Source organism: Pelmatolapia mariae, linkage group LG10_11 (assembly GCF_036321145.2).
Source record: "Pelmatolapia mariae isolate MD_Pm_ZW linkage group LG10_11, Pm_UMD_F_2, whole genome shotgun sequence".
Classification (NCBI taxonomy): Eukaryota; Metazoa; Chordata; class Actinopteri; order Cichliformes; family Cichlidae; genus Pelmatolapia; species Pelmatolapia mariae.
The window spans coordinates 48,290,430-48,304,455 of NC_086236.1; the positions used below are offsets into that span (position 1 = coordinate 48,290,430).

General features: G+C 37.4%; 1 protein-coding gene across 2 annotated transcripts in view; it reads right to left on the reverse strand.

The window, feature by feature from the left end:
• The window catches only part of ulk4 (unc-51 like kinase 4), an 85,801-nt gene that overhangs the window by 28,117 nt on the left and 43,658 nt on the right, over positions 1–14,026 (reverse strand). Inside the window, exons 21-30 of one of the 2 annotated variants that reach the window (XM_063486447.1) lie at positions 12,884–13,017; positions 12,361–12,482; positions 11,997–12,053; positions 11,532–11,583; positions 10,906–11,000; positions 8,582–8,633; positions 6,706–6,895; positions 5,673–5,765; positions 870–936; positions 706–754 (exon numbers count right to left, since the gene is read on the reverse strand). In XM_063486447.1, coding sequence (XP_063342517.1) covers positions 740–754; positions 870–936; positions 5,673–5,765; positions 6,706–6,895; positions 8,582–8,633; positions 10,906–11,000; positions 11,532–11,583; positions 11,997–12,053; positions 12,361–12,482; positions 12,884–13,017 — 877 coding nt within the window. In that variant the 3' untranslated portion in view covers positions 706–739. The remainder of the gene's footprint in view (positions 1–705; positions 755–869; positions 937–5,672; positions 5,766–6,705; positions 6,896–8,581; positions 8,634–10,905; positions 11,001–11,531; positions 11,584–11,996; positions 12,054–12,360; positions 12,483–12,883; positions 13,018–14,026) is intronic. The other variant, XM_063486446.1, reaches the window with a different exon arrangement.

A 14,026-nucleotide genomic window follows, 5' to 3' on the forward strand; every position in this document is an offset into this window, starting at 1 on the left:
TTTCAGGGAGTATAAATCAATTCAAATGTGAGCAATATAGACGGCACTAATGGATCCAGACATGACTGGTTCAGGCAGGAGTAAACAATCAGGAGACGAGTTAATCAGGCTGTTGGACAGCAGTGTTTAAAATTCTGTATCAGCTAGCTGGGGCTGGACAGGCAGCCATGCAGAACACTGATTATTGAGTGTGCGCGTTTGTGAGTGCATGTGTTTGTGTGAAGCATAAATTAGAGCTGGTTTCGTTGTACTGTGTTGGTGGGTGCATTAAATTGTTCGCATGCAAAAAGGGTCAGGTGAAATGGTTTACTGGAAACACTGTTATGGCTCACTGAGAACAGACGAGTGCCATGTGTTTGCGTGCAAGCCCTTGTACATGATCTTAATAGCAGAGTTCATCTTTTCACTCTATTAACCGTTCCTCCTCTCTGCTGCTGACCTGCCAGTCAATTACACCAGCCCTCTAATAGGTCAATATTATTCAGACTAATTTACATAAACATTTGAGGGTTAGATGGAAGGAGAGAACAAAAAGAAGGAAACAGACATAATAGACTGAATATAAACAGAATAGAAATGCTACAATAATACAAACTTTGATGAGCTTATTTTAAAACTGCACTGAATTTACTGACCAGTTTGACTGGTAAAGTAATTTAGATACTGGCTTGAAAACTAAATGATGAAACATCACTGCTTTCTTACCATAATGAGCTGAAAGACCATTGGTAGGATCCTACTACGTTTGATCAACCTGAAAAGGAGAAGAAAAAGAGAATATACACTTTAGGTAGCAGCAGAAAAATCAGGGCAAGGAATTAATTTAATGTTTTAAATGTACTGTTCAGGCATGCTGTTTGCACACTCACACACAAGCAGATAAAATTGGCTATTTCATCTTCATTAAGGGTGGAGTTCTGGTACAATGACTTCCATCTAGTACCAGTGGAATTGCGAGAAGAAAAAGAGAAGAAGTGATGTGAGCAGATGAAGTAAAAGCAGGTGAGAGACAAGAGGGAAGGACATGGAAAAAGGTGATGAGTTTAAAACAAGATAAGGTTAGAAAAGATTACATTTTGCAAAGTGGAGGAAAAAGAGGGAAGATTAGAGAAGAGGTGTGAGGTGGAGGAGGTGGAGGAACAAACGAATGAGAGGAAAATGGAAAATAAAAAGGAGTAATGTGGATAAATCCACACTGAAAAGCTTGGGGGGAAAAGGCAAGACACACAGAAGAAGAAAGATGGAGGGAGCTAGATGGATGTTTATATTAACAATGACATTCTGTCTACTTCTTGATTGATCTTCTTTAAACCTCAATCAGTCACTGAGTGGGTGGAGTGTCTCCATATATGCACACACATTTTGTTTATGGGTCTTTGTGAATTAGTAAGCAAGAAAGCATTCAGGCAGTAATGTGAATAAAACTAGCAAAAATCAGACAGGTGTTGATATTCTGACGGTAACAAAGCCTGCCCACTGATTTATAAATCTGTCCATGTTCTAACTATGATTTATAGGTTCTCCAGCAGGATCATTCAACCTATGGAAATGTGGATTTAAACTTATAAAACTGCCCTTTTTATTTTAAATTAGCAAACAAAATGTTCCACTTCATTACAAATATGGGACAGCATTTTATTGGTGTGCTGCTTCTAGAAACTGAAAACAATGGCTCATTAACTTGGAGGCGTTTTCATTAAAACAAACAAAAAAAAGTCAGATGACTAAGTAAAAAGAACATCTGAACAGCAAAGAATACCAAATGATCATCTCAGGCTGTCCTCAGAGCTCAAGCGTCTTTTTTTTTTTAACCACTTACAGGTAATTTGTACTTATATACTGTCTTCTGTGGGTGTTTGTTCTTTTATGTTTCCTTGTTCCATCAAATACTGATGTCCTCTCACCTACCTTGTATACAAAGAGCCAGAACAAAGCATGCATGTTTCACGCTGATAACATATTCTCTACACCATTGCACTTACTTCCTGGGCATCATGTAACTATTGTTTAATAGTTAACTTTAGTTTTTAGTTAGTAACATTAGATCCCTTCATGGTTACATTGTTAGATTTACTTTGGTGAACTGAGATATTCTGGTGGATGCTGTCATCAGCACCACAAAAGTATAAGCACAGTGTAACTTTATCTTTAGTTGCAGTCACTCAATCTCCATAATCTTTACTGAAAACAATCACTGACTACAGGTGCAGGAAGCTTGAAGAAATGTGAATTTAAGGAACGTAATGAATTGCTGTTGTAGGTTCTCTTTACCTGCCATGGTGATGTATTTTAATGTACAGTTCAACCTTTTAGAAATGTGTTGAAGTGTGTGTGTGTGTGTGTGTGTGCGTGCATTTGTTATTGTTTGGATCTGATTGTTTGCTTGTAGATGTGATGGATGGCCTCCTATTAGAGAGGTGACAGGCTCAGAGATGAAAGGACAGGCCAGGCCAGCACAACATGATAAACTGGACCACCTTTAAACTACCAGCCATTCATCAGGACACAGGGCGCAACAGCATACAATGAACAGGGTTCAACAGACAACCTATAATAGGAAAACACAGATGAGACAATGCTGCACTGCATCATCATCACATCACACATTCACTCAACAGCTGTTTCATTAGAGGTAATGCAATAAATACCACAGTATGCGCTGATTAACCTCAGCTCTACTCTAGTTTTATATACTTTATGTCAGCTACACAGCTTTGTAAAGCTAACAAAAATTCAAAATGAAACCTTTTTGTACATAAAGAGATGATAAATACAACGAAGTAGATAGCTACAGTCAGGGGCTTATAATTAACAGCACTGACAAATTATCTGATACCATAATGCATTAGTACTTGCCTAGAGAGAAAAATTACACTTTTTTCTAATAACTAACTTAAAAAAAGACCTTTTTTTTTTCATTTATTTACAGTGGAGAGTAAGACCAGTAAAACAGGCTGTTACAGGCAATTACAGCCTTTTAGCCTGAGAAAATGGCTACTTTTGTGTTAACAGTTAATGAATCCACTTTACATGGAACAGAGAGATGTTGGTGTCCAATTAACTACTGCAATTTGATATAATGGATTTAGACTCATAGACTCACAGTCTATGAGTCCATATTAAAAGGAAAGAACAGGCAGAAAACATGAGTTGTTTAAATATAAAATCTTATAGAAATAAAATCTATAAACAGCCAGTACTGTTAAACTATGACAAATACTACCTCTTTACTTTGTTGATGGGTATGCGTGAAAATACCACATTGACACATATGGCATACAGGCATGCTGAAAGGATGCCTGTAAGGAAATTGAAAATCCATGGGCAAACACATATGTAACCACACAGCATGAGGTTCTCCGGCTAAAGGTCATAGTAAATGTAGTTGTTTGAAGGTGTGTCTGGACTGTGATAATGGAGAGAGAGACAGCAGGCTGCCTTCCCAACGTTAATGTCCCCAATTTACCATCTAATTACTGCTCGGCTGGCTTCATAGCCACACTTATCTAACCAAGACCCAGGCAATTTAATTTCTGATTGTATAACCGCAGTGATGGAGGGAAAGTTGTGGAGAAAGGGCACAGAGAAAAAGAAAAATGTGGACTAATGTTAATAAATTAGAGATGGTGAGAGAATGAGAGCGAGGGAGGCAGAGAAAAAAAATGTAAAATGTTGTTAATAATGTCAAAGGAAAAGAGTGAGCGCGAAAACAGATGTAGAGGAAAGAGTCCTGACACCAATTTGAAAAGTTCACGTCACTCTACTTGTGTCTAGGAAAAAGGGGGATGAGGAGAGGAGGTGGAAGAGAAGGATGGAGACGAAATGGGGTAATATTACTGATAAGAGAAGTAGGGGCATACTCGGCTGTGAGGACGAACTTTAAACTCTAGGAGTAGAGGAGGATGGGATGGATAGAGATGGAAGGTGACTGGCATAACAGTGATTAGAGATTTGTTGAACTATTATTGCTGGAGAAGATAAAATGTGGAAAGAAGCTGGGATGGAAATGAGGAAACCACAAAACAGAGGCTTAATCATTGTTCCAAATTAATACTTAGTGATTAAAGATGAAGGATTAAATGTAAATCTCTGGATCAACTGCAGCATTTGACCAGGTACATGTTCCACCAATATGAATGACTGCATTTCTAGAGCTAAAATAGAGCATGTCTTACACAGAGTCAACTAAATCTAAAAATATTGAGAGTATTGTTGAAGTAACAACTACAGTTTACATAGTGGAACATAGTGTTCCTGAGCTGAAATGTGTATCTCATAGTGTAAACTGCACATAGTTTTACAGTTTTCCCCTACTCTTTCCTCCAGTTATCTTCTGAGCCAGGTGACACACATCTAATTATACTTTCTAACCAATTAACACTTCTCCTTTATTCTCAACCCTTCTGGCCTCATCAATATTTTCTTTTCTCCCAAGATTCTCTTTCCTAGTTCCTCCTCCTATCCTTTTTCTGGCACCTTTATCCACTTCCCTTCCTCAATCTTTCTGCCTCCTCTCTTTTCACCCACACTTTCTATCCCTGCCAACAGCTGAGAAGAGAAGACAGATGACCAGAGAATCAAGACTTACTGACAGCTGCTGTCAAAGCACATCTATCAAACACACATACATCATCGTGCACACACATGTGTATACGCACGCACGCACGCACGCACGCACGCACACACGCACACGCACACACACACACACACACACACACACACACACACACACACACACACACACAAGTGAGTCATCTCATGGCTAGACAAGGAATCAGCAAATTTCCTGTGCAACAGTAACACATCATTACCACTTTTTATTTGGGTGTCAGATGACTGCTTTTTTGAGCGATGTTTTTGAAATTCCTGCATAGTGAATTACTTCCACATTATGCAGTAGTGAATCTCACTTCAACGCGAGCAATAATTTTGTCTTAGTGTCGTATATTTAAAGAGCGTGTGTCGCATTTTTAAGCAAAGCTTCTCTGGACTAGCTAGTGTGCCAAGGTATATCAGCACAACATGTCAAGTCTTTACACATCTCAGCTGATACAGCACCTTATGCCTGCCACTAAACTGATTACTAATGTAGAAAATACCGCCTTTAAGGGTGCTCAAAGGGTGTCATTGAATGCAGATCACCAGCAGTGCTGGAGCTGTGAAGGTTTTGTTGCTATTAGCTCTGAATGTGCATCACCTACAACAAGCAAATAATCATTTGTGTATATCTGTGTTCTGGAGTTGGCAAATAAATTACTGCTTATAATACAGAGGAGTGTGTTTGTGTGTGTTTAAGACAGCGAACATTCATCTGTGTGTGTCTGTGCAGTGTGTGAATGATTCACAGTGCTGAATTGGGAATGAATGGCCTTGGCATTAAAACATTACAGAGTGCCTAAAATGCGCCCGTGTATATTTGTATCTGAACCTGCTAGGACTGCAAAAAACTTGCGTGCTACCTATTCTGCGCCTTGGAAAAAAAATTGAGAAGCAGATAATGGATTTAAATGGATGCTAGGAGTATTTTGTAATACTTTCTTTACTATATTACCAGTAAACAACATTATCCTAATAAAGATTACAAGTAAAATTCATATTAGCAAGGTCACAATGCTTCAACAGTCTTTCTTGTCTGTGATTAATTGTGTGTGTGGCTGATGTGTTCACATTACCTGCAGGTCTGACTGTTGTGTTCAGTCATTGACACCAGCAGTTTGAGTGCATGGAGGGGTATAGGCTCCGGTGCTCGTAAAAGAGTCTCATACCTAGACATAAACATGTCTGAGTACAACATTTGGCTTTCGAAGTGTTAATAATTAATGCACTGTTCTGATCATTAGTAAGAGAGAGTAAACTAGAACAGATCTGGAGAGAGGGGTGAAGAAGAGGGGGAGGGGAGAACTAGACTTATAATAGGAGAAGGAGAGAAAAGAACGCAGAGAGAAGCAGCTAGGGGAGAAACTGGGAGGAAGAAAGGAGTGACTGTGAGGAGGAGAAATATTGGTAGAAATAAAAGTGAACAAGCGGTAACCTGTGAGGCTATCATACAAGCATCTTTTTTGTACTGTGTAGCTATTCTTTGACTTGTGTAAAATGCATTGTCCCCTTTTCATAGATTGAACAGTCACTTGCCAGTTTTCTGTATTTGTAGAAGCATTTTACAAACTACAACATATTATAAAGAGGTTTGATATCAACAAATCCAGACCATATCATTTATATTTGATATACATCTTCAAAAAAAACCCTATTACAACAATTTTTCATTGTTGGACTTCTATACTGCAGTCTCACAGACTTTTTAAAGATCAACTCTGAAATCATCTGTTGCAACTGAGCTGTTTTTAACCTGGCACCATCACTAATGAAGCTCTTTTGGTTATAATATTATGTTTATGTAAATTACCTGTGTCGGGTAAGGATTAGGTCAGACTTATTGTCTTGGTTGTAAAATAGTCAAGGGAAATTTTGCTTTAATGCGAACATAAACACCTTAGCACAAAAGAGTGGGTAGAAATTACTTTAGTATTGTATATTACATATTATTATATCTTTTATTTAAACTGACAGTCTGTCATAATTTTGGTTAAGCTGTAGTGATTTTAAAAATGTCATTCAAGGGGAAAGTATCTGTTCCTATAGAGACAGCAAATACAGGAGGAATCTAGAAACACTGAAGCTGCACTTAGAATAAACCAGACCAACCTTGAAAGGAGAGATTCAGTGATACACGAGAGTCCATCCCCTCTTTCCTCTGCCGCCTTTCCTTCCTTCTCACTTCTCTCTTTATTTTCCTCTGTCCTTTCCTCTTTTACCTCAGTATCAACACCATCTTGGACCAGCAGGATTAGACTGAGTTCAGACAACACCCTCAAAACAAACACAGACCACTCCACTGCACCACACACAAAGACAGGAAGAGAGAGTATTATTAGGAGTAAGTGTTTAGAATACTGTGTGTGTGTGTACCATGTTTACATATCTTTGTAGGGACCAAAAATTGCAAGTTTACTATACTTGTGGAGACCAACAGCCCTTATTGGGACAAAATCCAAGTCTCCACAAGTTTGAAGGCATTTTTGACACTCAAAATGTGGTTTTAGTGTCAGGGTTACAATTATGTTATGGTTAGGTGTAGGCTAAGGGTTAGGGTTAGGCATTCATTTTTGATGGTTAGTGTAAGCAGCTAGGGAAAGTATTATGTCAATTAGATTAGATTAGTGTGTGTTGGGGGTCGAGGTAGTTAGTGTTAGTTGGACAAGTATATGTCACATGATTTACTTCCATAAATGAAAGGGGACAATACTATGCATAAACAATTCTGAATGAATTTGCTGAATGGCATTTAAAACTTTAGGATGTCACAAAACTTTAGATTAAGGATTAAAGAATGAACATAGTCTAAGGAAAAATCTAAGACCTAAATCTCTGACTCTACAGGCCTCCGTTTTGCAGCAATAGGACTTTGGCACCCTGCAATCATTGGGTCGACCGCGAACTCCTCCTTATACTAAAGTATTTTATCATACCAAATTATTAAGTCAAATGGAAGGCCGTGTGTCTGACAGATGAAGTTTGGCTGAAACTAGGTCATGCAACAGGACAACGATTTCAAGCACAGCAGCAAATATACAACAGTGGCTGAAAAAGAAAAAAATCTAAGTGTTGAAGTGGCTCAAAGTCCAGACCTCAACCTTATTCCTCCATAAGAATGGGAGAGAATGAAAAAGTCATACAGAAAATGATTACTGCAAGTTACTGCTGCTAAAGGTGGTTCTACAAGCTTTTGAGTCAGTTGTTCTTGTTTTTCACACGACACTATAAGAAACATTAGACAGCACACATATGTACTATATATAGGAATACCAACAAGCTTGGAAAAACAGCAAAAGGCCCACAGAGGGACAAAAGATTTTGAGCTTCAACAAGACAACAAGTAGCACCATAATAATGGCTAACAAAAAACCTTTTACCCTGACAGCTGGCTCTTTTGCATACTGACCCATAAAGTCAAAACTGTAATGACTCATTCAGGTTCCAAAACCAAAAAGAAGCTGTTATTATTGTATTGGTGATATGGTAATTAATAAATGCAGATACCTATATTTTTTTAAAAGATTACTTTTTGGCATTTCGCCCAGTTGTGGTACAAACATAAGCAATGCTGTATTGTAGTTTTATCTACCTGTATCGCAAGGGAGCTGGCAGTATGCTAGTTTGTTGAATGCTGTAATATTTACAGATTGTTTAGGTAAGTAGTGAACTTTTTACTCGTGATACAATCATGATCAAATGATCTATCTATCTACATTCTCTCTTACTTTAAATAAAAAATGAGCAACAAAATGAGCCATCTCTTTGGAGAATTATTAGAACCCTAACAAACAGGAAACAAGAAGAAAATCACTGCCTGTGACAGGAACTAAAGGTCCCCAGCCATCAGGCTTCTGAACCCGCTCTGCCTCTTTCCCCATTTGCCATTTCTTTCTCTCTCTCACTCTGACATTAACAATTCTTCCCTCATCTTCTCTCCTTCACACTCTCTTTCCTCTAGTCAAAAAACTGACCCCACCATTCATACCATTTTTGCTGAAAGCCATTGTTGTCAGAGGAGGCAGGATGGCATCCACGACCTTCAAGAGACATTAACAAACAAACAAAAAATGTTATACATCTGATACTGTATTTGATCCTGGTCACCAAAGAAGCAAATTGGTTTTAGTATTAAACCTGTAACAAGCTAGAAAAATCTGTTATAATCTAGTGTTTCACAAGCTCAGCTACAAATGATGTCATGGATGTGAAACAACTCAGGTTAAAACACTGAAGTGAAATAAAAATCCACTCCTGTGCTGAAGGCTTTTAAGAACAAGGTGTAAATATTAGTTCAGTAATGTCCCATATATTGTAATTTGAGGCAAATGAGGGTATTTATAAACATAATCATGGTGTCCTCTAAACAGCTATAGAGTTAATATTCTGTACAACATCTCTAAAAGCAGAGTCTATATTTTTAGATAAAAATGAACAAGAGACGCTGTACTATATTAATTCTGCGAGCATCAACCACAGACCACTGTCACAGAGGATCAAATTACTATGGAAATACACTGCTGAATGGTTTCTTTGATCAAACAAACAAACACACAGACACGCACGCGTATTTTCACAACTGTCAAAGCTCTTATTTAGGTATGAATCTGTATTGCATGAATTTGCATGATTACTAATATTACCATAGAAACACCACTAATGCTGAGTGAGGATGTGTGAGGTCATTACATTGAAAGCCAGAAGAAAAAAAACTACAAAGGATGTTGTCCACCACTTAATGGTTGGTGTATTACTATCACAACCATCAAAAGACTGCATGGAGCCGTGTGTGTGTGTGTGTGTTGAGACGTGCAGATCTGGGTGCATTCTCTCTGAACTCTGTAACTATGGGCAGTGCGTTCCTCGTATTTATGAAAGCCTTTCTTGTTCACATTTGTCCGTTTTCCTGTCTTTCTCCTAGCTGCTTTTATAGTGGTGCAGAAAAGAAATCTCATCACTCCAACAGTAACTAAAGATTAATTTGTTGTATAATATAAATATCCAAAGTAATTAAAGTGTCTAATTTGCATTTGAACATGACTAAAAAAATCAGTGTTGAGTTAACTTTTTTAAGAACTTACCTTGTTATAAAACAACAGCTGGTTTCAACAACAATCGTACCTGATCGTTACTAACTGCTGTGTACTGTACAGCTGTGTGTTGTGTAGCTATTTAAAATGTATTTAAAAGTTATATTGCAGTCTTTTAGTGAAAACTATTTTTCTATTAATTTTTAAACACTCTAACAAACCCAAAAAGTAATGAAGTGATCTTTCAAATGCACATTCAAGGCAAAACATCATTCCCATTGACAAAGTATTTTCAAACAGTATTCAGTTATGGTATTAAGAGTTTTTTAAAGGTCTGCACAGCAATTTAAAATGTCATTTTCCACATCACATAAAATCTGTTTAACAAAAGAGCAGTTGTGGAGGCAAAACTAACTGCAAACTAACTTCAAACTGTGACAAGAAATTAGATACGTAAACAAAGTCAAACATGAGCGTGTGTCCTTGTCCAGAGGACAATTAAAGCTAATCTGAGTTGGCTGTGGGTAATTAAAGTGTCTTCCTGTGTTATTGACTATCAGTATCCACAGTCTTGCTTTTTGCTCCTTTCCCCAGTTCCTCAAGTCTTTTCTTTTTCTCTCTCTCCATCCTGTCAGCTTCCTGCTGCTGTTTTCCACTTCCATACGTCAATAGTCATTAAACACAATCTCATTGTCCCATCCACATCTCTCTCTCTCTTTCACTCTCACACACACACACACACACACACACACACACACACACACACACACACACACACACACACACACACACCTGATGAAGGTCTGTCGGTTCAATAGTTGATTAGTGTCTCTCCTAATAGTCCACATGCTAACCCTCTGTCCTCTGATCACTAATAGACAGGTTTAGTAGACTGGAAGACACACAGTAAACAATACCACAGGCCAATTCATATTATTGACAAAGTCTGCAGAAATTGATTCTATCCTAGCAAAGCAACTTGCATATTACATTTTTTTCTAAATGAGAAAAGGGGAAAATCGATGCTGAAAATCTGACAGTTGCAGAAAAATAACAGAATAACAGGATGATGACAGGTTGTCTCCAACGTCCCGTCAGAGGAAATGTACTGACATTTGTTGAATATCACAAGATACCTGTCCTATATTGGTGTACTAAACTATCAGCAGACAGCCAGTCAGTCAGACAGACAGGTAGCCAGTCAAAAACCTACAACAAATGCACACTCAACCATTCATTTAATGGGATATAGAGTTGCATATTTTCTTCCACAGATACTTACATCACTATGATATGGACTGATGAGTGCATGGTGCTGGCTCAGTACTTCCACGATGGACAGAGATGTTCTAATTAAATCTTCACATATTGCTGTACCTAAAGAAGAATCAAACATAATAATACAAATACTCATGTTCTCAATAAAAACTGACCCGTAACTGAATACCTTTTAAAGATAGGCATATATTCTGTTTGTGATTTGCTGATAACATGGCCTCTGAGCACGGCGCTTTATCACAGCGCTTGATTCAGGTGCTTGAACAGTGGCTGAGCCCACACCGCAGCTTGCCATGTTGGCAGGCATTTGTAATTCAGTGTCATAGCTGTCTTCAAGTGCTGTATCTGTCTCTCTCCTTACCGTCTCCATGTCAATACAATTCAATATTGACTTGTAAGATAAGCTCGAATTTATAATAATCATTTTAACTAAGTTATTTATTCTTTTATCCTTCGTTTAACCTGGCAAGTTAAGCAAACACACTGTGCAACTTTAACAAACAATGCAGTACAAGAAGCTCTGTAGAATCACAGTATCACAGACTAATCATGTGAAAAGGGAATACTACTGCAGATATGGCAGGGGTTGATATCCAGTGATAAAGTATTCATACCTGTAAAGATACTCACCCATAGCACTAGCCAGATTTGTTTCATTGGACTCTACGGAGGCAATGAAGTTCTATCAAGAGATATTTAAAAACTTGATGTGAGTTTTGCTTTGAAACTGTCAAACATTCAAAGTTTTCCTTATAAAAAGTTAGTTGTGTGAATGTTAGAGATGTTTTAAGAATTTCAGTACTGACAGTAAGGGAGAAAGGCACCACCAGTCTGTGCAATTTGTAAAACTGAAACTACACTGCTGGCTTTAAAATAATTTAGGTTAATTTCATTTATTCTATAATTGAAAAAATATATATAATCAACATGTCTCCATGTTAGAGTAACAAAATGTGATCAACTAAAAACTTCACTTCACTTTAATATTTGAAATTACAAATATCCTAGTTCACCCTATCTGTTAGTTTTATTATTTGCCTTTAGCATGTGGAGATAGACAATGTGTCAATATATGACTGGTTACCAAACACTTACCAACAGCAACCCAATTTGAGCCAGAAACTGTCCTGTTACAATGTGAGATCTAAAGACCTGTGAGGAGACAGACACATTTTACACAGGTAAGTCAAGATAATGTGATCAGGTGACAACTGAGAGTGTTACAACAAAAACAAGCAGGGAGGGAGGCGATGATTTAGGTCTGCCTCGCTTTTATTATTTAATGTGACTATTTTGGAAAGCCTCCTGACTTTTCTTTTAGTGCCATGTACTAAATAAATGAAAACTCTGTGTTCAAAAATAAGAACTGCTGTTTGTCATTTATGAGAAAATCTATGTGAGAAACTGCTAAAGGTTTTAAAACCAAACAATGAGGAGAAGTAATTTTGCTCCAGGTTACCTGGGATGAAACAAGGTCCAGCACTATGGACAAAGTAGGCAAAGTTTGTTTGAGTTGTTTACTTTGAGCAGTAGTTGGGTGTCTTCTCCCAATCACACCTCTGAGGGCACACAGAACATCCTCTAAAGAAAGGAGACAAGGCAAGGAGTCGCAAAAAGATGAGAAGGAATTTAAGAAGGTGGCTATCATATATCTTCATTAAGATATATCATATACTATATTATATTATATACTGGTAAATTTCTCTGGCGTCTTAAACCCTATAAATATATGCGTCTCACATTTTTTTCTTCTAGCACAAGAACCAGAAACAAATCAAGTTTCCATAGTAACCTGACAATGAACGAAGGGTTTTGTAGATGTCAGATTTAAAAAAAAAAACTCTCAGATGTAGTAATGGTAATGGAAATCAAAAAAATCAACATGTCAAATGAACTGATTTACAAATTTCTGTACACATGGAGGTGAAAACACAAATGGCAGATGGATAATCATACAGTAGTGTGTGTATTTGTGTGTGTACCCATAATCACTGGTGCGGTGCTGCTCAGATATGCAATCAGTAAATCGAGACACTGAGACAAGTATCCTGATTGGCTGGGGTTCTCTCTGAGAGGAGTGGCTTTGCGGAGGTCTCTCTCCAGGTATATCACAAGTCTAGACAGAAAGAAATATTTTCAGCCCTCTATGTAACATTGCAGATACATCAAGTGTGTTTAATGGTTGCAGGTCTTTCGTCTGCTCCATACATTGTTAGTTGTTCAGCAGCACGATTAAGTGAGACAGACCCATTAACAAGAACATGATAATCAATGCACAGCAGTAAAATTTTGATAGGGTACAAAATAAGGGGGCAAGAAGTCCATGACACACACAATTTAAGAACATATTTATTCTCATTAGAGTGTGTGTACTGAACAGTAATCAATAATATTCTCTTTACAAATTCTGAGCAGGGAGAGAAGGTTACCACCACTAACTCATATTCATTACCAGCAAATAAACACATGCTTATGTATATCATCTCACGCACGCACGCACGCACACAGAAAATAAACATAAAATAAATGGAGAAATTCAGAGGGGTTCAAAGCTTTAGAGTGGCAATGGTGCAGGGGGATCGGTGGATTAATTTTTTTGTTTGTTTTTTTCTCATGTTGTTCCACAAAAGATGATCATCCATGGTTTACAACTATATGGAACAAGAAATAGTAACTGTTAACCTGTTATCCAGTGCATTTCTTGAGATTATTTACTTCATTTATTGTTACATTATTTTTGTTTAGTGCAAAGCATTGCAACCTTGAGCCTGACAACTGAGAAAGACCTTCAGATTACTTATTAAGTTTAATTAATTATTCACAGTTTAATCACAAGCCAGCCTAATGATTCTAAAGAACAAGCTTTCGATGATCTTAGTAATCATCGCTGACAATCAAATTTTAGCCTGGTTGGTACGACCAAAGTTAAATCTCTGAAAGAAGCAGACATGTTAATGCAATGCTATTTTAATATATATATATATATATATTCTAATTTTGTTTTAACTGAATTTTTCTTACTGTCAATGTCATGATCAATGTTCCCTCTAAACAGAAAATCTGCGTTGCGCACAAAAAAAAAAAATCTTACCTGAATTGAAATTAAAACTTTAACACTGCAAAAC